This window comes from Equus asinus, chromosome 5 (genome assembly GCF_041296235.1).
Source record: "Equus asinus isolate D_3611 breed Donkey chromosome 5, EquAss-T2T_v2, whole genome shotgun sequence".
Lineage (NCBI taxonomy): Eukaryota > Metazoa > Chordata > Mammalia > Perissodactyla > Equidae > Equus > Equus asinus.
The window spans coordinates 109,679,277-109,697,817 of record NC_091794.1 but is presented as its reverse complement, the minus strand read 5'-3'; the positions used below and the strand labels follow the sequence as shown (position 1 = coordinate 109,697,817).

The 18,541-nt window shown below is 60.1% G+C and overlaps 2 protein-coding genes across 13 annotated transcripts in view; one reads left to right on the top strand and one right to left on the bottom strand.

Annotated features, from left to right (window-relative positions):
• The window catches only part of KCNAB2 (potassium voltage-gated channel subfamily A regulatory beta subunit 2), a 91,512-nt gene extending 77,426 nt beyond the window's left edge, over window positions 1-14,086 (top strand). For 8 of the 9 annotated variants that reach the window (XM_070511248.1, XM_014862182.3, XM_014862195.3 and 5 more), the window contains 8 exons: window positions 668-711; window positions 1,747-1,833; window positions 5,646-5,731; window positions 8,020-8,140; window positions 8,275-8,369; window positions 9,357-9,477; window positions 9,835-9,923; window positions 11,075-14,086. In XM_070511248.1, coding sequence (XP_070367349.1) covers window positions 668-711; window positions 1,747-1,833; window positions 5,646-5,731; window positions 8,020-8,140; window positions 8,275-8,369; window positions 9,357-9,477; window positions 9,835-9,923; window positions 11,075-11,164 — 733 coding nt within the window. In that variant the 3' untranslated portion in view covers window positions 11,165-14,086. Of the gene's footprint in view, window positions 1-667; window positions 712-1,746; window positions 1,834-2,656; window positions 2,702-5,645; window positions 5,732-8,019; window positions 8,141-8,274; window positions 8,370-9,356; window positions 9,478-9,834; window positions 9,924-11,074 lie in introns of all 9 variants that reach the window. The other variant, XM_070511250.1, reaches the window with a different exon arrangement.
• Window positions 14,087-15,040: 954 nt separating this feature from the next.
• Window positions 15,041-18,541, bottom strand: part of CHD5 (chromodomain helicase DNA binding protein 5) — a 65,498-nt gene continuing 61,997 nt past the window's right edge. For 2 of the 4 annotated variants that reach the window (XM_044769544.2, XM_044769546.2), the window contains one exon: window positions 15,041-18,339. Coding sequence is in view for 2 of the 4 variants with exons in the window: in XM_044769546.2 (XP_044625481.1) it covers window positions 18,319-18,339 (21 nt within the window). In the remaining 2 variants the exon portion in view is untranslated. The remainder of the gene's footprint in view (window positions 18,340-18,541) is intronic. The other 2 variants (XM_044769543.2, XM_044769545.2) reach the window with 1 other exon arrangement.

Sequence of the window (18,541 nt, the reverse complement as noted above, 5' to 3'; positions counted from 1 at the left end):
CTGAGCCAACCTCTGTGCCAGTCCTCCTCCATTTTGTATGTGGGATGCTGCCACAGCATGGCTTGATGAGTGGTGCTAGGTCCACGCCCGGGATCCGAACCCGTGAACCCTGGGCCGCCAAAGCGGAGCATGCGAACTTAACCATTACGCCACCAGACCAGCCCCTTGTTTAATTTTTATTTTTAGTTTCATGGGTGTGTTATTTTTCTGATTACAAAAGTAACATCCCCAAAATTCTGGAAAACAGAAAATTTATAAACTGTCCTAATGATTCCACCTTCCCTGGGCCACAGACCACCCCTGCCCGTCTCCAAGGATCTGGCCCCACATTCTCTCTGGGGCTGGACAAAATCAGTTCCCCAGGAATTATAAATATGATTCGTTCTTAATTTAAAACAAAACAAAAAAAGCCAAACAGAAGGGCAGATTGAAAAACCAAAGCCTCAGTCCCCCACTGCCACCGCGCCTCCCCAGGCCAGCCAAGGGGGCCTCCCAGGCCTTCCCCCGCCTGCGTGAGCCGATCCCTGAAGCCTGGTGGTTTTATCCCCAAAGTGGAATCAGACTGCATGGGGCAGGAGCTGACCTACTTTTTCGCCTAACATTGCATCATAAACATTTTCCCCAAAACCGCTTGTAACATCATGCACGCTGTCGGCCTGTTTTTCAGAGCGGAGACCGAGAGGGGCCTTTCCAGGAAGCACATAATAGAAGGTGAGGGGGCTCTGGCTCCACACGGCCCCCCAAGCCCTGGGAGCCTCCCCTGGATGCGGAAGTGAAGAAAGTGCAGTGGCTAAAGCCTCCTAAAACCCACCAATGATCTGGTGCAGGACCCAAGTCCTGGGGACACTGGGTGCTCTGGTCCCACCCTCTCCTTCCACCCAGGCTCACACGGGGTGTTCCCTCCATGTCATGAGGGAGGGGGCAGCAGTATGGGCAGGTGGGCCATGTCACCCTCGGATGGGCAGTGTTGTCTCCACAGAGGACATACACAGGCCTAGGTTTCAATCCAGGCTGAGCCTCGTGCTGACTGGGTGACCTTGAGCAAAGGACGTCACTTCCCCAAGCCTCTGTGGCAGCAACTGAAATATGGGTGCAGTGAAAGCATTCCCCTCGAGGGTACTGGGAACCTGGAAGGACCCAGGCAAGGGTGGATGTGGGACACAGCCTACCTGGGGCTCAGCACATGGGATGCTGAGAGGGGTCTGCCAGAATGTCTCACTTCCCCTGTATTTTTTGTCTTCGTGCCTTTCTATCCATGTTCATTGCCATCAAGGTAATACAGGCGCTCCATTAAAAATAATTGGTGAGGAGGCCTTGCTGCCCACCCTTCGCCTCTGCAGCCCGAGCACTTCTGCTCTGCAGCTCTGTTCTGACCTGTTGCTAAGTACAAGGTCACAATCTTCACATCTCAGGCACCACGGGCCTTGATGTGTTAGACACAGATGCCACGCTCCCTCCATGTCCCATAACCTAGCCTCCCAGTCGCCACACGGCCACCAGCAGTCTAGGAAGGTCCCCTCTTCATTCACTCACAGGACATTTGGCCTGTGGACCCACCCCCACCCCCTTTGGGGTGTCGTGGCTTTTCTCGACCTCGGGTGGCACCTGCCTGCCGTGCTCCCCGCTGTCTGACAGCTCCCAGTGCCAGGGGCCTGCTCTCTTTTGTCTCTTGCTCCCTGAGCCGCGCACAGGTGAGCCCCAGGACTATCTGTGAAGCTGGTGACCGTCCCTCCCAACTCCCCCCAGGTCTGAAGGCCTCTCTGGAGCGGCTGCAGTTGGACTACGTGGACGTGGTGTTTGCCAACCGCCCGGACCCCAACACACCCATGGAAGGTAGGTTCCCGCCCAAAGCACCGGCCAGCTGGGCAGGGCACAGCTTCTCAAGGACAGCAGGTTCAGAACCTGAGGCTCTGATGGCCGCCACCACGGGGCCCTGCTGGGCACCCAGGCCAGTGGTCAGAGGAGACCAGGCCGGGGGGAGGAGAGGGCCTGAGCTCAGCCTGAGTGTTGTCCCCCCACCCTACCAGCTGTGTCCTGGCACCTCCAGGCTGAGGCCTGGTCCTTGCTCTGGGTCCACACCTGATGCACACCCCGTGCCAGGCCCCCTCCTGGGTTTAGAACTGTGTGGAATGTTCTCTCCTGTCAGCTGTTAATATTTTGTAGCTAAATGAAGTCACAATATGATGACTCTTTGCAACTGCTGTGTTCTTTTCAGTCAGCTTCGCTGGGAGGTTTAGGGGAGCTTTGCTCGGGGGGATGAATTGTTACCGAGAGGAGAAAAACCGGGCCGTGCTGTGAAAAGCAGTTTTGGTGTCTTTGGCGCTTATTTATTCTTTCGGCTCCTGCGACCTCAGCCCCCTCGTCTCCCCAGCTCCCTGCTCAGGCTCCTTCTCATTTGTGCTTTGCTGCTTCAGGAACTTGGAAAATTAAGTTGTGTTTAAGTTATTTTTTCCTCATTTGTTTCCATATATACCATGCGCTCGTGCGTGTGCATATATATATGTGCGTGTGTGTGGTGGTTTTACTTTTTAACAGAACACGTGTTCTGCGGACGGTGCCCCTGTGCCTCCCTCCCCATGCCCTTTGTCATACCACGCCTGTCAGTGTTCCCACAGCTGTAAACTCTGGTCTCTTTAAATCTTTCTTTTGTCACCAGGGGACCCATTTAGTTCCTCCAAGTCAAGGACATTCATCATAGAAGGTACACAGTACCCTCGGCCCGACTATTGACTTCTGTGTCCAAGCTGCATTTTATGAGACAGTGTTTTATTTACACGATTCTTTCCCCACCGATGACAAACTTCTCCATAAAATGCATAAAGGGAAAATAAGTGCCCTCTGAGAACATCTTGCAAGTGAAAGAAAAGCGAAGCGGCGTGCCCCTCGCGACCCAGGCCATGCTGTCATTTCATTCCTCCCATCCTTCTGCGCATGACCCCCGCCCGCCTTGCATTGCTGCGACCCTGGGGGCCAGCCGTCGGTCCGCCGGGGCCTCCTCCTGATTTGGGGATGCCGTGATCAGCATCTGAAACCCCAACCCTGGCTGGTCTGGGAGAGGGCTGGGGAGACGGGGTTCCCACAGAAGCGAACACATCAGGGACCCCAGGACACGTGGCCCCAGCAAGTCTCATTTTCTCCATGGTTCACATTTACTAAGCTCCTGCCTCAACCAGAAGCAAAAAGCCCCAGCGGCAAGCCGACCTCTCACAGCCCCTGGCTCCTCTGTGAGCACCCTGGCTGCGTGTGGAGCTCGTGTCCCCTGGGTGGGCTGGGCCACCTGCCACTCTCACCCGCTGCCGTGCAGCCTGACCTCTCCATCCACATGGAATCATTTTCCTCCTTGAGGAATACCTACATGAGCTGGGGCAGCCTCTGGCCATGCCTGGCCTTTGCCCGCCCCTAAGCTCAGGGCCCCCAGGACCCCACAGGGAGGGCAGGCCTCGGTCTCCCTGGGACCTGGGCTGTGTTCCACCATAGAAGGGCTCCTGCCTGCCGACTAGCACTGCCACCTGACCCCTCCCGTGCATTATTTGTGACGTGGCAGGACATGCCGTGGGCTTTGGTCATGGGTTCTGGAAGGATTTGGTCCTCCTGCCTCTGCTCAACAGCATTAAGTATTGAGGTGAAGGCCATTTGCCCCTAATTGTCCCTGTTTCTGGGGCCAGTGACCTCGGGCTTGGGCAGAGCGCAGAGTGCTGTTCTCCTGTGTGTGGGCTCCACATCCCACCTGCCGCTGCCCGGAACCATCGGGGAACCCAGGAGCCTTTGCCCAGGACCCTTCCCTCTCAGGCCGGCATGGGCTCTCAGGCTCTGCCCCTGGGCCTCGCCCCCCAGGCCCGTGGACTCCCCTCTCTGCATGGAAGGGGCATCACAGTGCATTGTGCAGTTGCCCTCGTCAGGAGAGAGCCATGTGCGAGGGCGTGCCAGGGAGCCAGGCTGGAGAACGAACGGGTGCCCTCTGCTTGCCTCTCTCCGGCATGTGGCCCTAAGCCTTGGCTGAAAAGAATCGGGCAGTTACGCTGCATGGTGACGGGTGCCCCAAGAGTGTTTCTAAAACACCTGACAAGGACAGCCAGGCCGGGAGCCTGGGCTGGGGGTGGATGTGGGCACATCTCCTCCTGGGACCCTCCAGCCTTCCAACCAGGCACCATTCTCCTTCACCTTGAATGGCATTAGCAGTTAAAGCGGGCAGCCCATTGGTGGCCCCAGGGCGTTCAGGCTTCCCTGCCAGCCCTCCTCCTACGATGGGCAGACAGGAGCCCAGTCCCTGACCTTGGAAGGAAGGAAAGGGCAGGGTTTGGCCTGCAGGCATGGAAGCCCAGGGGTGATTTTTCAGGGATCCTGGGCAAACCCGCTGAGACCTCTACCCCAGAAGGCCCAGCTTCCTTAGCCTTCTACTGAAGGAAGGGACCTTGGCCAAAGGGGCGCCCCGGGACCCAGGCCGGGTGGGAAGTAACACCCCAAAACAGGTGCTGCCTTCTGCGGGAGAAGGTGCCCATGGGCTGTGCCATTCCCAGGTGGAGCTTTCAGAACAAACCCAGCATCCTCCTTCCTTCCTTCTGGCTCTCCCCCTACCCCTGGCATCGTCAAGGACCTCAGCTCCCCCATCTTGGTGGCAAATGAGGAGCAAGCCGCTCCGGGAGCGACGGGGACTGTCAAGGGTCAGAGTTATGCTGTGTTTTTAGAAACACTTGTTCCTCCTCTCTACTCCCGACACTGCGTCTGGCAGCTGAACTTGCAAGCACTGTATGGGGCCTGTGAGACATCAGAGGCAGTGGCCCTTCACCCTGCAAAGCTAAGAGACATTTGCAATCTCAAAATTTAAGGCCAAGTTCTGTTTTAAAAACCACAACATCCCCATGAGGCTGAAACAGCCTAGGGGAACTATAGCTGGCAGATTTTCTTTTCTCAAAAGCTTTTTTGAGCACTAGGAAGGCTGCTGTGGAGGTGGGGGACAGTCCCGTGTCTGATGTTGGGCTGGCCCGAGAAGGCGGGCCGTGGTCCAAACGGGGCTTTCCATGTCTACTTCTGGCTTTCCTGGACCTTAGCAGGCTCCCCCTGCAGCCCCGCCCTGCCCTTTGTCCCAACAGATGCCATCATTAGCTCCCCAGTCAGTTCTCCAGATCCTGATGAGAATCTGGCATAGCCCCACGTGGGAGACGAGAAACGGACAAAAATTGTGTTTACTTCCTGTTGCCTTCTGCCCATCTGACTGTAACCTTAATCCGTTATCTGGTTCTTCCTGAGGGATCACGCCCCGGATTCTTTCCCAGACTAGAGAATTCCCCCCATTCTAGAGTCTAGCATCACATTCTTTGATCTCACCTTTCCCCCATCCCTCTAATCTGCCATAAAAAGTCACATTCCATCCATAACCCGTTTTTCAAGATTCCATAAGACCTGTCACTCTTTGGGGAAACTGTTTTCAAGATCAACCTCTCAGATCGCGGTTCAGTTTTTTCTGTCGTCCCAGAAAACCCCTGCCACCCCCTACGTCAGAGCCAGGAAGTACACTGCTTGCAAGATGTCTTTGCAGCACCCTCTCCCGCCTCCCGGCGCCCCACCTGTATTTGCAGAGTGTCCCTGGGCTGGCCCCGTGCCCCTGGCCACCCCCTCACCTGTGGTTTCCCCTTCTCTCGTGACAGAGACCGTGCGTGCCATGACCCACGTCATCAACCAGGGGATGGCCATGTACTGGGGCACATCGCGCTGGAGCTCCATGGAGATCATGGTATGGTGACCTCTCCGTGTGCGTGCGGCCACTCTGTGGAGGAGATCCCCAGCCTCTGACAGATTCGCTGCCGTTGGTCCCCACCACACTGGGGTCTAAGAGGAGGGACAGGACAGCGGGTGTGGTGGCGATGTCTTCAGGCCTTGCAGACAGGGGTCTTAGTTCGAATCCCAGTGCTGCATGGGATTCATCTGTGTGAAGACAGGTGGCTTAACCTCTCCAAGCCTCAGTTTCCTCATCTGAAGAACAAGACCACCGGGGTGACCTTCCCCTCCTGAGGCTGTTCTGAGGGTTATCTGAGAAAACAGGTCCTGGAGCTCAGCCAGTGCTCAGCAGTGGTAACAGTCCGTGTCACTCGTGCTGGGCTCCCATGACATTCCAGGTGCCATCAGATTTTCATTTCTTTTTAACGATGAGCACCTGAGCTAACATCTGTTGCCAATCTTCTTCTCCCCCTCCTCCCCCTCCTCCTCCTCCCCCTCTCCCTTCCTCCTCCTCCCCCTCCCCCCTCCTCCCCCTTCGCCCTTCCTCCCCCTCCCCCCCTCCCCCTCCTCCTCCTCCTCCCCCTTCTCCCTTCCTCCCCCCTCCTCTTCCCCCCTTCTCCCTTCCTCCCCCTCCCCCCTCCTCCTCCCTCCTCCCCCCCTCCTCCTCCCTCCTCCCCCTTCCCCCCAAGGCCCCCAGCACCTAGTTGTATATTCTAGTTGTAGGTCCTTCTGGCTCTGCTGTGTGGGACACTGCCTCAGCATGGCCCAACAAGCAGTGCCATGTCCACGCCCAGGATCTGAACTGGCGAAACCCTGGACCGCCGAAGCAGAGCATGCAAACTTAACCACTCGGCCACGGGGCCGGCCCCGAGGTGTCGTTAGATTTGAGGGCTTCACGTGGGCTCACTCCCGTTTAATCCTCCCAATGCCCCATGAGGAAAGTGCTGCTGTCGTCCTGTTTTTCAGATGTGGAAATTGAGGCACAGAGAGGTTACGTAACAGCCCCAAGGACACACAGCTCGTGCCGAGATCGATGCCCAGGCTGTGCAGTTCAGGGCTGCGTCAGGATGTAGGCCGGCTTTTGGGACCCCGGGCTTCCATCTCCTAATCCCTGTTTTCCCCCTCACCTGCACTTTCAGAAAAGCATCTGCTTCACTGTCATTTCCCTCCATGGGAGCCTACAGAGGCCAAGGGTGGCAGATGTTCTTGATAGTTTGGGGTCTCCCAGAAGGGTCACAGGGTGGCCCCGTGCTCCTCAGAGGCAGGCAGCTGGGGGGCAGGGGGTTGGAGGGCAGAGGCCCGGGACTGTGTGCGTCTTCCCAGCACTGCTCAGGTGGACCCGGCCCACCTTCTTCCAGGCCCCGTCCCAGCCGGGCCTTCCCGTGCCCTGCCTTCCAGGTTTCCCCGCATCCCAGTATCCCTGGGAGGGGCTTGTCTAGTGAGTCCGAGATTTCGGCTTCATCAAAGAAATGGAGGAGGATTTTTATTTCCCGTTAAACACGACTGTACAAGCCCCTGGTGTTACTCGGCATTTGTGGTGTTAACGAGCATCTGGCAATCTTCCGAAGCTGCCCCAAGCCAGCACTGAGCTCACCGAGCTCACCGAGGTGTCGGTACCTTGTCCCCATTTTACAGATGTGAAAGCTGAGGCTCAAGCCAAGGGGGAGAGGGCCTCTCAGCTAAGGGGCAGACAGGGCCTCCCCAGGAGTCTGTCTCGAGACGTCAGCCCTGGCTCACACCCGTCTGGTAGGAGTGGAGGGAGAGTCTGTGGAGGAGTCGAGGCCTTGCGCTCCCAGTCCCAGAGATGGGCTGATGCCAGCCACTCTCCCTCCTGACCTAGCGTCTTCTGCCACTGCCGTCGCCCCGGGTCCAGGCCCTGGAGTGACAATCCTAATAAAACAGTAACAGCACAGCGGGCAGGCACTGGGTACCGCCATGGGCCAGGCCCTGTCATGAGGGCTGCAAACACTGTTGGTTCATTCGACCCTCACAACAGATAGGGAGACTGAGGCACAGAGCGGTGAGCCCTTTGCCCAAGGCCACCTGGCCAGTAAGTGCCAGAACTCAAGTCTCACTACTGGGTTGGGCTTTCCCCTGAATTCCTTCAGCCTTGGGGTCCAACAACCCACCCCCCTTTTCCTGGCCCGCTAGGGGCTAACAAGCTGCGAGGAAAGCTGGGTGGGGGGAAGGGATGGGGGCCAGCTGTTTCCCGGGGATGCCTCGGTGCCTTCTCCTTGCTGCCCAGGCGGCGCCCCAGACCCGCTGACTGGCAGGGACCATCCGTGGCCCTCTTTGCATCCACAGGAGGCCTACTCCGTGGCCCGGCAGTTCAACCTGATCCCGCCCATCTGCGAGCAGGCCGAGTACCACATGTTCCAGCGCGAGAAGGTGGAGGTGCAGCTGCCCGAGCTCTTCCACAAGATAGGTGGGCTCCTCTGCCCTGCCCACCCCGCCCCGCCCCGCCTCGCCCTTCTGCCCCTCCCCGGCCCCCCTCCCTCTCCTCTGCACCCCCCCAAGCCAGGGCCCTGGGCTTGACCTCGCCTGGCTTTCCTCTCCCAGGAGTGGGCGCCATGACCTGGTCCCCTCTGGCCTGCGGCATCGTGTCCGGAAAGTACGATAGCGGCATCCCGCCCTACTCGAGAGCCTCCTTGAAGGTGAAGAGCAGCTGGGCTGGGGTGGGGACGGGCAGGGCACAGGTCTTCCGGAGAGGTGGGGCCTTGGTGCTGGGCAGGCCTTCCCCTGGCCACTGCTTGCGCGGAGACGTGGGGTGGGTAGGGGGACCTGGTTCGGGGCATGGGAACTTAGAGCTCCTGCTGGCCTGACCCCATGTCTGGAAGGGCTGCCCATCCCAGGGACGTGTCCCAGGTGAAGAGACCCCTTCACCCCCATCCCATCCTCTGCCGCCCACCTCGGTTCAACATTCACAACCTGGGCTGGGTCCACAGGTGCCATTTGGGATGCCCCCTTAGCTACCTCTACTCTCTCGGCCCATCTCTGAGACCTCTGGCCTGAGCTCAAGGCTGGGGGCTAGAGAGCTTCTTCAGTTGTCACTCAGAGGTGACCCTCTGGGACAGGTGCCCCCCCATAAACGCCTCTGGAGTGGGGACTCAGGAGGGTCTCCAGACTGCAGGGTTTGGGGGACGAGGAGCAGGCAGAGAAAGGCCTGCCCAGGCCAGGGCACATCCAGCCCTGGAGCCCAGGCCCCGGGTTCGAGGGCAGGATGGCCTGTCCCACCCACACTCCCCAACCCACAGCGAAGTCAGGGAGCCCCTGCGAGGCACTGGAGTCCCCCCAGGGATGGGGACAGGTGAGTCCGCACCCCCCAGAGCTGAGGGGAGTGGTCCTCTGGGCCAAAGGCAGCAGCACACCTCCCCAGGCCACTGGCCTCCTGGGAGGATGACAAGTCAGCATGTCCACCTCCCTGTCCTGGCTCAGGGGCCCAGTCTCAGCTCCCTCACAGTCTGCGGGCTTCAGATGCGACAGGTCCCATCCTTCCAGCTGCCTGGGTGCAGCCCACAGTGGGACATGGTTAGGCCGAGGGTGGAGCGGGGTGCTGCCCTGGCACAAATCATCAGCCATCTGCTGGCAGAGGTGCACGTGACCCTCCTCACCTGTGGGCTGTGTTCTCTGCCCACAACCAGGGCTACCAGTGGCTGAAAGACAAGATCCTGAGTGAGGAGGGCCGGCGCCAACAGGCCAAGCTGAAGGAGTTGCAGGCTATCGCCGAGCGCCTGGGCTGCACCCTCCCCCAGCTGGCCATAGGTAACAAGGCTGGGGTGGGGTTGGGACCCGTGTCCCTGGGAGACGTTGGGAGTCCTGAGTGCCTGGGCCACCCCCTCCATCAGCCAGCCAGGGGTAATGGGGCTCCCACATTCATGTGAGAGGATGGGGGCGCCTGAGCACTTGGGCCACCTCTCCACCCAGGACAGTCAGTGCCAGGGCTCCCCCAGCATCCCCTCATCCAGCACTCCTGAGCGCTGGGCTTGCCAGGTCCTCCTAGGCACCCTTGGCCCCATGGCCAAGAGGCTGGGTCCCCCTGGGTCCAGTCAAGGGCAAGGCGAACCAGAAGGGAACCCTGTAGTGGCTGCGTGTCCCTCACCTGTGGTCTTGCTGCCCCAGCCTGGTGCCTGAGGAACGAGGGGGTCAGCTCCGTGCTCCTGGGTGCTTCCAGTGCGGACCAGCTAATGGAGAACATTGGAGCAATACAGGTGAGTAGGGGCCTGGGGGCCGAGCTCACATCTCCGTCAGTCATTTGTGCCGCACGTATTTGTGGAGCACCTGCCATGTGCCAGGCACTGTTCCGGGAGCCGGGGTTGCGTCAGGGAGCCGCCAGAGAGCCCTGCTCTTGGAGAGCTCGCTTTCTGGCCAGAACAGACAGTAAACACTAAACTTGAGAAATAAGGAAATTTGAATGTGTGTCGGAGAGTGATAAGCAGTATTGGAAAAACTAGACCAAGTCAGGAGGTGGAGAGAGAGAGGAAGGGGGCCGTGGGCCCCGTTGAAGGGGTCGTCAGGGGTAGCTTGTTGAGAGAGTGACGTGGGAGGAGTGGGCCATGCACACATGTGGGGAGCGAGCGTTCCAGGCTGATGTGAAGGCGCAGGTGGGCACGAGCCCAGAACCACAGTGAGGCCAGAGGGCCCAGGGGCGAGAGGGGCAGGAGGGGGCAGGTCCCGCCCTCGCTCTAAGGACGTTGGTGATCATTGTTTGTGAGATGGAGCCATCTCGAGATTCGAGATTCAGAGCAGAGGAGGAGCGTGGTCTGACCTAGGTTTTAAAAGGATCCCTCTCTCTGGCTGCTGAGTGGAGGGAAGACTCTGGGGAGCAGAAGGGGAAGCAGGGATCTGCTGGGAGGTGACGACAGTCCTGAGTAGCGGGGATGGCCGTGGTTCGGAGATGAGAGAAGTGGGTAGATCCTGGATTTTGAAAAGTGGGGCCCATGACTGGCTGAACGAGGGTGAGGAAGGACAGAGTCAAAGACTCTGGTTTTGTCACCTGGGAGGGTGGCGTTGCTGTCGGTTGAGGTAGTGAGGGCTGGGCAGAGCAGTTTGGGGGGTCTGGAAGTCCAGCATTCTGGCCCTGAAATCTGCATTTTATGCCGCTGCCGTCCTTCTAGAAGGTTCCAGAGCACTCTGGAGTTTGAGAGGGAGAGTACAGACCAGGCCAGGCTTCCTCTCCTCCCCAAACCTCTGGAATACAAATGCAGCGTGGCCCCCATCTGCTACAGCTGGAGCCTGATGTGATGATGGCGGGACCGGTCTGGGCCAGCAGATGGCTGGATGAATGTCGCCCCACCTTGTCCATGGGCCGGGACGGGCCAGTCTCGGTAGAATTCTGATTAGCTCTCATCTTCGCACACAGGTCCTTCCAAAACTGTCGTCTTCCATTATCCACGAGATCGATAGTATTTTGGGCAATAAACCCTACAGCAAAAAGGACTATAGATCCTAAGAAGCCCCCGGCCGCTGGCCCGGACAGTCTGTTTCCCTCCTAGTCTCTGTCCGCTCGCTTAAGCTGCTCTGAAGCCAAGTCAAGAGTGTGGTTTGCATCAAAATGAAAACAACGCACCAAGATGTCACCAGGAAAAGATCTCTTTGTCGCTGCAAGACACCATCTGCCGCTTCGCAGGACCACTGTCGGACCGGGCCAGGGAGAGGGCACTGATGCGGAAGGACAGTCCATCGGTCCCACCCAAGCCTGCCACCTCTGCTCATCCTCCAAGAAGACAGCACCATGTTCTCCCAGCCACGGCCCTCCTCAGAGGCTCAAGGCCAGGCCAGGCCGAGAGCCGGTTGGGTCCTAGGGGCAGGCAGGGCTGATCTCTCCTTTGTCGAGAACCCCGACCTGGTGTTCAGGGAGTAAAAGAGGACACTGGGTCTGGCTCTTCCTGTGGCCCCCGCTCCCGGGGCCCTGGGTCTCCCTGCTGGAGGTCTCCCCCTTGCCGAGGGCTCCAGGTTCTTTCCAACGGGCCTCACTCCGGATTCTTCCCCTGCCCCCATTTCCACCGCCACCCACCCCAGTGGTCTCTGAGGGGCCTTTCGTGCTGTCCCTTGACCTCCGCCTCCTCCCTTGCGGGCAGGGGCAGGGATCCAGGGGAACTGCTCTGCAGTTGGGGACGCACGAAAAATGTCAGGGTCTGGTTTCTGGCTCATCGCCCTGTCTTCCTCCCTGCGCACAATCAATGAGCCGCGTGGCAGGGAGGCCCAAGTGCTTAGGAGGGGCCTGGGGGAGCGGGCTCCAGCCCAGGTCCCTCCAGGGCCCCACCTGCCGTCCCTGCCAGGTGCCCAGTCCATTGCCCCTCTGTCCTTGAGCCAGAATGCTTTGATGTCATGCATGCTTAGCTGGACTCTGGCTGCTGACCACTCTTGGGGTGGGCCGCCTCTGCTCTGCCCCAGGGTGGTGGCCTTGGGATCTGCAGAGAGAACATGCTGAGACCCTTTCACTGAGGGGGGTCCCTGGGGTTTTCCGTGCTACGTGCCCAGGGGCTGGGGGCCCGAACACCCAGCAGCAGCCCACACAATGTAGGAAAAGACCCCAGGAGTCTCTCCCAGGAGAGATGCCCCTCTGAGGCCCAGATCGGGTGGGGATGACATATTAGTCTCACGGGGCTAAGTGTCTACATGCTCAGAGCTTGGGACCTGGGCAGGCAGGCTGCAGTGCAGCCCCTGCAACCACTTCCCCACACCCTGTGAGAAGTGAGGACGATGGGGTTGGTCCTTCCCTTCCAGGCCCCACCCCAGCCTGGAACAGCTTGGGGACAGGGAGGGAGGGCAGGACAAGCACAACTGTCAGACCCTTTGCAGCCCCTGCCTGGGGCTGGAGGGATTTGGGGTGGAGGGCCTGCAGCCAGAAGCCCCAGCCCCTGTGGTCCTGGGGAGTACCCCAGCCTTTGCTGGCTATGTAGGGGCTGGAGCCAGGCTCTACAGATGTGCCAGGCCACTCTGTAGGGGCCCCCGTGTGCCTCCCGCCCCACCCGGCACACCCCCAACCCTCATGCTCCGCGGGTCCTGCTTCACCCTTCAGAGAAGCTACTCCGAGAGGGCCTCCCCGCCCCTCCCTGCATTCGCATTCTCAAAGGGCTTGCTGTCCAGTCCTGCCTGGGCCCAGGCCTGGGAATTGGCTTTAAGAAAGCCGCAAAGGCAGGGGCGGAGGCGGGAGGGGGAGACTTCCTCTACTCCCAACCTTTATGCTGACCCTAGAGGCTAGAACCTTCCCCCTCCTCGTAGACCCAGCCCCTGGAGGTCTTCACCAAGTCTCCTACAAGCTTCACCCCGTGGGTGTGGGGAGGGGGCAACGCCTGTCCCAGCAGAGGTCCCGGGCCTGCAGCCACTCCCCACCATCACACAGGGCAGGGGTGTCCTGCTCTGAGGACAGGGCCCCACACTGGGCATTTCATCCCAGGCCCCCTCAGCCAGTCCCAGTGGCTGGCCGTGCTGAGGGGCCAGATGGCCCACCCCTCACTGGAGAGAGTGGCTGGGCCCCCTCCACAATGCTGCCCCCCGCCCACCCGCTGTTGGAAAAGGGACCAGGGCTTGCAGTGGGGCCCGAGGTGGGGGCTTCTGCCCCCATGAGCCACACCCAAGAAGGCCGAGCCCCTGGTGGCCACACGTTTCCCAAACGGAGAAACAAGGGCCCCCAGTTGAGCTCGGCCAAGGCAGAAATGCCCAGAGCAGGACCCAAGCAGCCTCAGGCCCTGGGGCACCATCCACAGCCTGATTCTGAGGTGTCTTGTTTTTCACACCCACTTTTGGGGAAGACAGGGCTCTGCTTCCTGGGGGAGGGTCCCCCGATTTAGGCGGGGGCTGGAGTGGGGAGGAGGGCTCAGACGGAAGGTTCAGGATGGGCCTAGAAACGGAAGAGCTGGGGGGGGGCAGGCACGGAGGGGTGGCCTGGGCCTTGGCACGGGTTTAGGGCCAGCCGGCCTCACCCTACTGGGTTGAGGGAAGCCCACCAGCCACCCGCCAGCCAGCCCCTCGCCTTCCCCTTGAAGCAGAGTGTACCCTGTGGGGTCCCCTCCAGGAGGGCCTGACACAGGAGGCAGACCGGGTCTAGGGGCAGGGGCGGGACCAGTCTTCCTTGTTAGTGACACACGGAGCCCCCACCATTCCTCATCCCAAATCTGTGGTCAATTCCGAGGTCTGGAGGAACGCCAGAGGGACTTGCTCTGTCTCCTGTTCTCTCCCACCCGTGTAAATAATGTGCTTTTTTTCCCCTCCCTTTTTTTTTTTAATGACTCTGGTTCCTCAGCTAACTGCTTCCCCACGTAGGCAGAGATGCCATACGCCTCGCACTTCCCAACGACACTCAGCCAAGACACAGCCACCGTATTTATGGAATGACAAAATAAAACCCAAGCCCATCGGGGTCTGCGGCCTTCTGCTCTCCTCCTTTCCAGGGTACAAGGCACTCTGGGTAGGGCTGGGCCAGGGGCAGCAGGGAGGGAGGAGGGGGCCGGCAGACAGGCTGAGCCTGGGGCCAAGGGTGGGCTGGGAGATGGGCCCCGGGGAGAGGCAGAGGTTGGGAACTGAGACCCTCCCCATCTCTCCCAAGTGAGGTAGGAATGGAGGTGCCCCACCCCAACACACACATTGTCTGGCTGTTGGGAGGCTGCTGTGCCCTCAGGACAGAGGTCAGGGTCCGCGGAGGCTGCAGGCTGTCACTGGGGGCTCGGTGCTTCTCTGATGCAGCGGTCGGTGGGACAGGCAGATACCACCCCTGCACGCCCCTCCTTGGGGCGCCCCTCCTTCCCAGCGAGCCCAGCAGCCTCAAGGGCTGTGTCTTCTCAGGTGGGAGGTGGCTTCAGTGACACCCCATACCCCCCACATCCCTCCCTGGCCCCCCCAGCCCTCACCCCCTTCCTATACCAAATGAGAATCTCAGGAAAACACTGATTCAATCCTTTCCCAAAGGATTTATTAAAACACAGAAAACCAAGACATACACACAGTACAAAGTGAAGGGGCTCTGCGGGCTAAGTCTATGTCGGGCCTCCACATCCTCCCGAGGACAGACAGTCACCACTCAGGGGGGCTCAGCTCCAGCCCTGGGCCGGGACCCTCCAACTGGCCCAAAGCGCCAGCCCGCCCCTCGGCTGGCCTGGGGCTGTACCTGGGGGAGGGGTCCCCTCTCAGCTGGGCCAGATTCCGGCCTGGGCTGCTGGCTCCCCACACTCTGCTCTCTGGCGCAGGGAGCAGAGCAACCCCTCATCTCCAGGCGTGAGCACAGAGGGGCCGGTGGGGGCTCAGGCGCCCATCTCAGTGTCGGGGGTTCAGGACACACACACACACCCAACGGGCCCTTTCTGGGTTATCGTACCTAAAAAAATACTTTGTTTAAAAAAAATCTGAAAACTAAAAAAAATCCAAAAACACAACGCCAATGACTTTGGGCTGATGCACCACAACCTGTAAACTTCTGGAAATATAAAATGGGGCGGGAGCCAGCTTCCTCGACAGAGACTGTGGTGGGCACAGGACAACCGCAGGAGCCAGGGTGGGGGGGGCACCCTAGGCCGTGTCCAGGCCAAGACGTCAGCCCCCGCCTCCCAACCCAGCCCCTTCCACCGCCACTGTGCTCCTGCCACACTGTGGAGGTTCTCTGGTCCCCGAGCCCACCCTCTACGCGACCCCCTCAGGTGCTCAAGAGCCCTGGAACAGGACACTTGGGAACAAGAGCTACAGCTGTCGTGGGAGCAAGACTCAGCCAGCCCCCGACCTGGGCTGGGGAACCCCCAGAGGACCCTGGGAAGGGACCCCCGATGGGCAGGAGGGAGGCACCTGCACCAGCTGTGGGCATCAGCAGGGCCTTGATCACAATTTGCAGAAAACAAAGGAGCTTCTGCAGGTGGCTTGCAGGGTGGGTCTCCTCACATGGGGTCTCAGGATGTGTTTCCGTGGCATGCACGTGTGAGGGGGGCCCTCCAGACATGGTCAGTCCAACCAACTCCCCTCGTCACCCGGGCGCCCAGCAGGCGATGCTTTGTGAGACCGTGGCCCAAAGGTGGATCAACAGAAAGCTACTCAGCACTGGTTTAAATAATAAGGTGGCTGGAAACAAAAGTGCTGGCTGGCACTTGAGGATCCCGCTTGCACACAGTGACCCTCATTCTGCCAGCAGCAAAAACCAAACCCAGCCTGAAGATGCCAAAGACAGTGGATGCCCCACTCCCTCCACCACCACTTTTGGTAGGAGAAAACTGATAAATCAGGAAGAAAACATTCTTAAGATTCTTTTTCCTCTCCAAAACCAGTCAGCCAGAAACCCACTCCCCAGCTGTCCGCAGCCCCGCTCCCGGGCCTCCAGGGTGCTGATTGTGGAGAGCTGAGCCCTTCCTGGGCCAGGCAGTGCCAAGGGCCAGGTCACCCGTGGGTGCCCAGCTCCGGCCTGGAAGAGGAGAAAGGGGAGACTGGCGAGGCCTGGGAAGGAGGCAGAGGTGGAAGGGTAGAGGGTGTCCTCCTAGGGAGGAGGGCTGGCAGGGACCCCCAGCCCTCAGAGCAGAGCGGTGGAGATGCAGACTCCCGCCCTGCCACCATGTGCCTCCTGGCCTGACACTCAAGACCTGTGCACTGTGGCCAGGAAAGGCCACCACTGTTCCCAAGGAGGCCAGCCCGAGGGCTGACAGCCTGTCTGGGAGGGGAGCATGACAGGGCCCGGGGTGGTGGGGAGGCTCCTGGCAGTCACCTCACTCATGGCCTGAGCCAGGAGCCTCTGCAGGGAGGCACTGACCGGAGAACACAACACGCACGTGCACGTGGGACTGGACGAAGCACAGTGGACAGCAATGACTCTGCCCTTCCCAGAAGGGGGGGTCAGCCACTGCTGCACGCGTGTCCTGGAAACCTGCGTGCCACTTCCAGGATGCTCCCCACTCCGCCCGCCCGCAATGCTGAGGTGGGGTCGGCCTTGGAGATTCCGATCAAGACGAGAGCGTGGGGACACCAAGATGAAAGGGGCCTTGGGGTCCAGCCCTCCAGGGTTCAGAGAGCCATTTACAGATGAGGACATCTGGTCTGTGAGGGCTGGTTAATCGCCAAATGTCCCCAAGACATGCCCCCAAATCCTGGCCCCAGCCCCAGCCAGGGAGCTGTGCTGAGCCCCTCCTGGTGCCCCTACCCCCAACCCTGGCCCAGCCTGTCTCTTGCTCAGACAAGATTCTGTACCCAGAGCACCTCCCCAGGAAGCCCCCTGCTCACGACTTGCAAATCCCTTCCAGGCTGAGCTAGGACCAGAGGGAGCATCAGACACAGAGGCCTAGGCCTGGCCCACTCCCCTGACCCGTCCCAGCGACAGCCATCACAGAGACCACCGGCCGAGGCGGGAAGGGCCGGGATTTTGACGGGGGTTCCTGGCAGGAAACAAGGCAGGAAGCTCCAGTGGGGAGGGCTGGAGAGGCCATCGAGTCCAGTCCCCTGCCTTCAAGCGGAGCTTTCCCCAAGCCATCCGAGAACACAGCGAGAACTCGTGTGGCAAGTGCCCGGATCTAGGCTTCTCCAGGGACAGGAGGACAGGGTGACTCCAGGCCCCAAGGGGTGGCCTGGTTTCTCCACATCTGTGGCCATGAGGCCGCACAGGGAATATGTACCTGGAGGTGGGTGTGATGGGCCTCTCCCAGGGCACAGGGCAGGCCAGGGGTTCCTGGGCCACCCTCCATGCCCCTGCGACCTCCCTACTGGGATGCCAACATCACCCCGACAGAGGGCAAGCCCCTCTCCGCAGTTGCCCAAGACAAAGACTCTGGCAGGCCCTACGCCCACACCCGCAGGCCCTACCCCCCGCTGCCAGGCGCAGGGCAGGAGCCACAGGCCCTCCAGTGCTGATGACAGAGTCCAGCACCTGGGAGACATGCTGGGCCAGGGGGACACAGCTGCTAACAGAGCCCCCTCACCCATGGAGATAGCACATACCTGGTGGTGTCCAGCCCTGACAGGAAGAGGGGGCAATAAACGCCCTGCCCTGACCCAGGCACTAGCCAGGTCTCTACCCTCAAGACAGGCAGCCGCTCCCCAGTCCTGACCCCTGGCACTGGGGGGACCCCAAGCGGGCAAGGGGCCGGAGCAGGGGCAGTGCAGACAGGACGGAGTGGGTGGGGGCACCGAGGGCTCCCAGGGCAGATGCTGCGTCCTCCCCCGCAGGGCCAAGTCCATGGGCTGCAGGGCTTCCAGGAGCTTCCCTTCGGTCCGGAGCCCGTCGACAGAGGGATGTAAGCGCTGCAGGTCAGATTCCTCCACACGTCACTCAATTTTATCAAGACAAACGAGTTCAAGTCTTCAATAGGAAAGTGCAAAAGATGTACAAATAAATGGAATCTCTTCTACGAAGTCGTTCTGGCAACAGTGACCGAGCGGCACATCCCGGTGTGGCGTGGGCATGACGCCGTGTGGAACACTCAAGTTATGATGAGGTGGCACTTCTGGGCTCTGGCCCAGCAGAGCAGGGCCTCGCCCCCCGTGTGACAGCATTACTCAGTTTCCCTTTCTGTCCCAAGGTGGCACGGCTCCTAGAAAGGTGGCAACTTTTCTCTCCTGTGGGAGTCAGGCAGCTGGCCCGGCAGGCGTGGCTGCAAGGGGCAGATCACGGGTCATGCAGCTGGGCAGTCAGGTCTCCACTCAGGGAGAAGCACCTGTCACCTGTCACAGCCACCGTGATCAGTGGGGGCTCCCAAGCCAAGACTGCGCAGCCTGAGGTGGGCCAGGCTGTGGCCACACCCAGGGGACTGGCTTGGTGGAGGCTGACAGCCCAGATGGAAGAGGCCAGGCTGAGCTGCCGGCTTCTCAGAAACAAGCTCCCTCTCCTAGCCAGTGACACTCCCCACCTCGACCCTGAGCCACC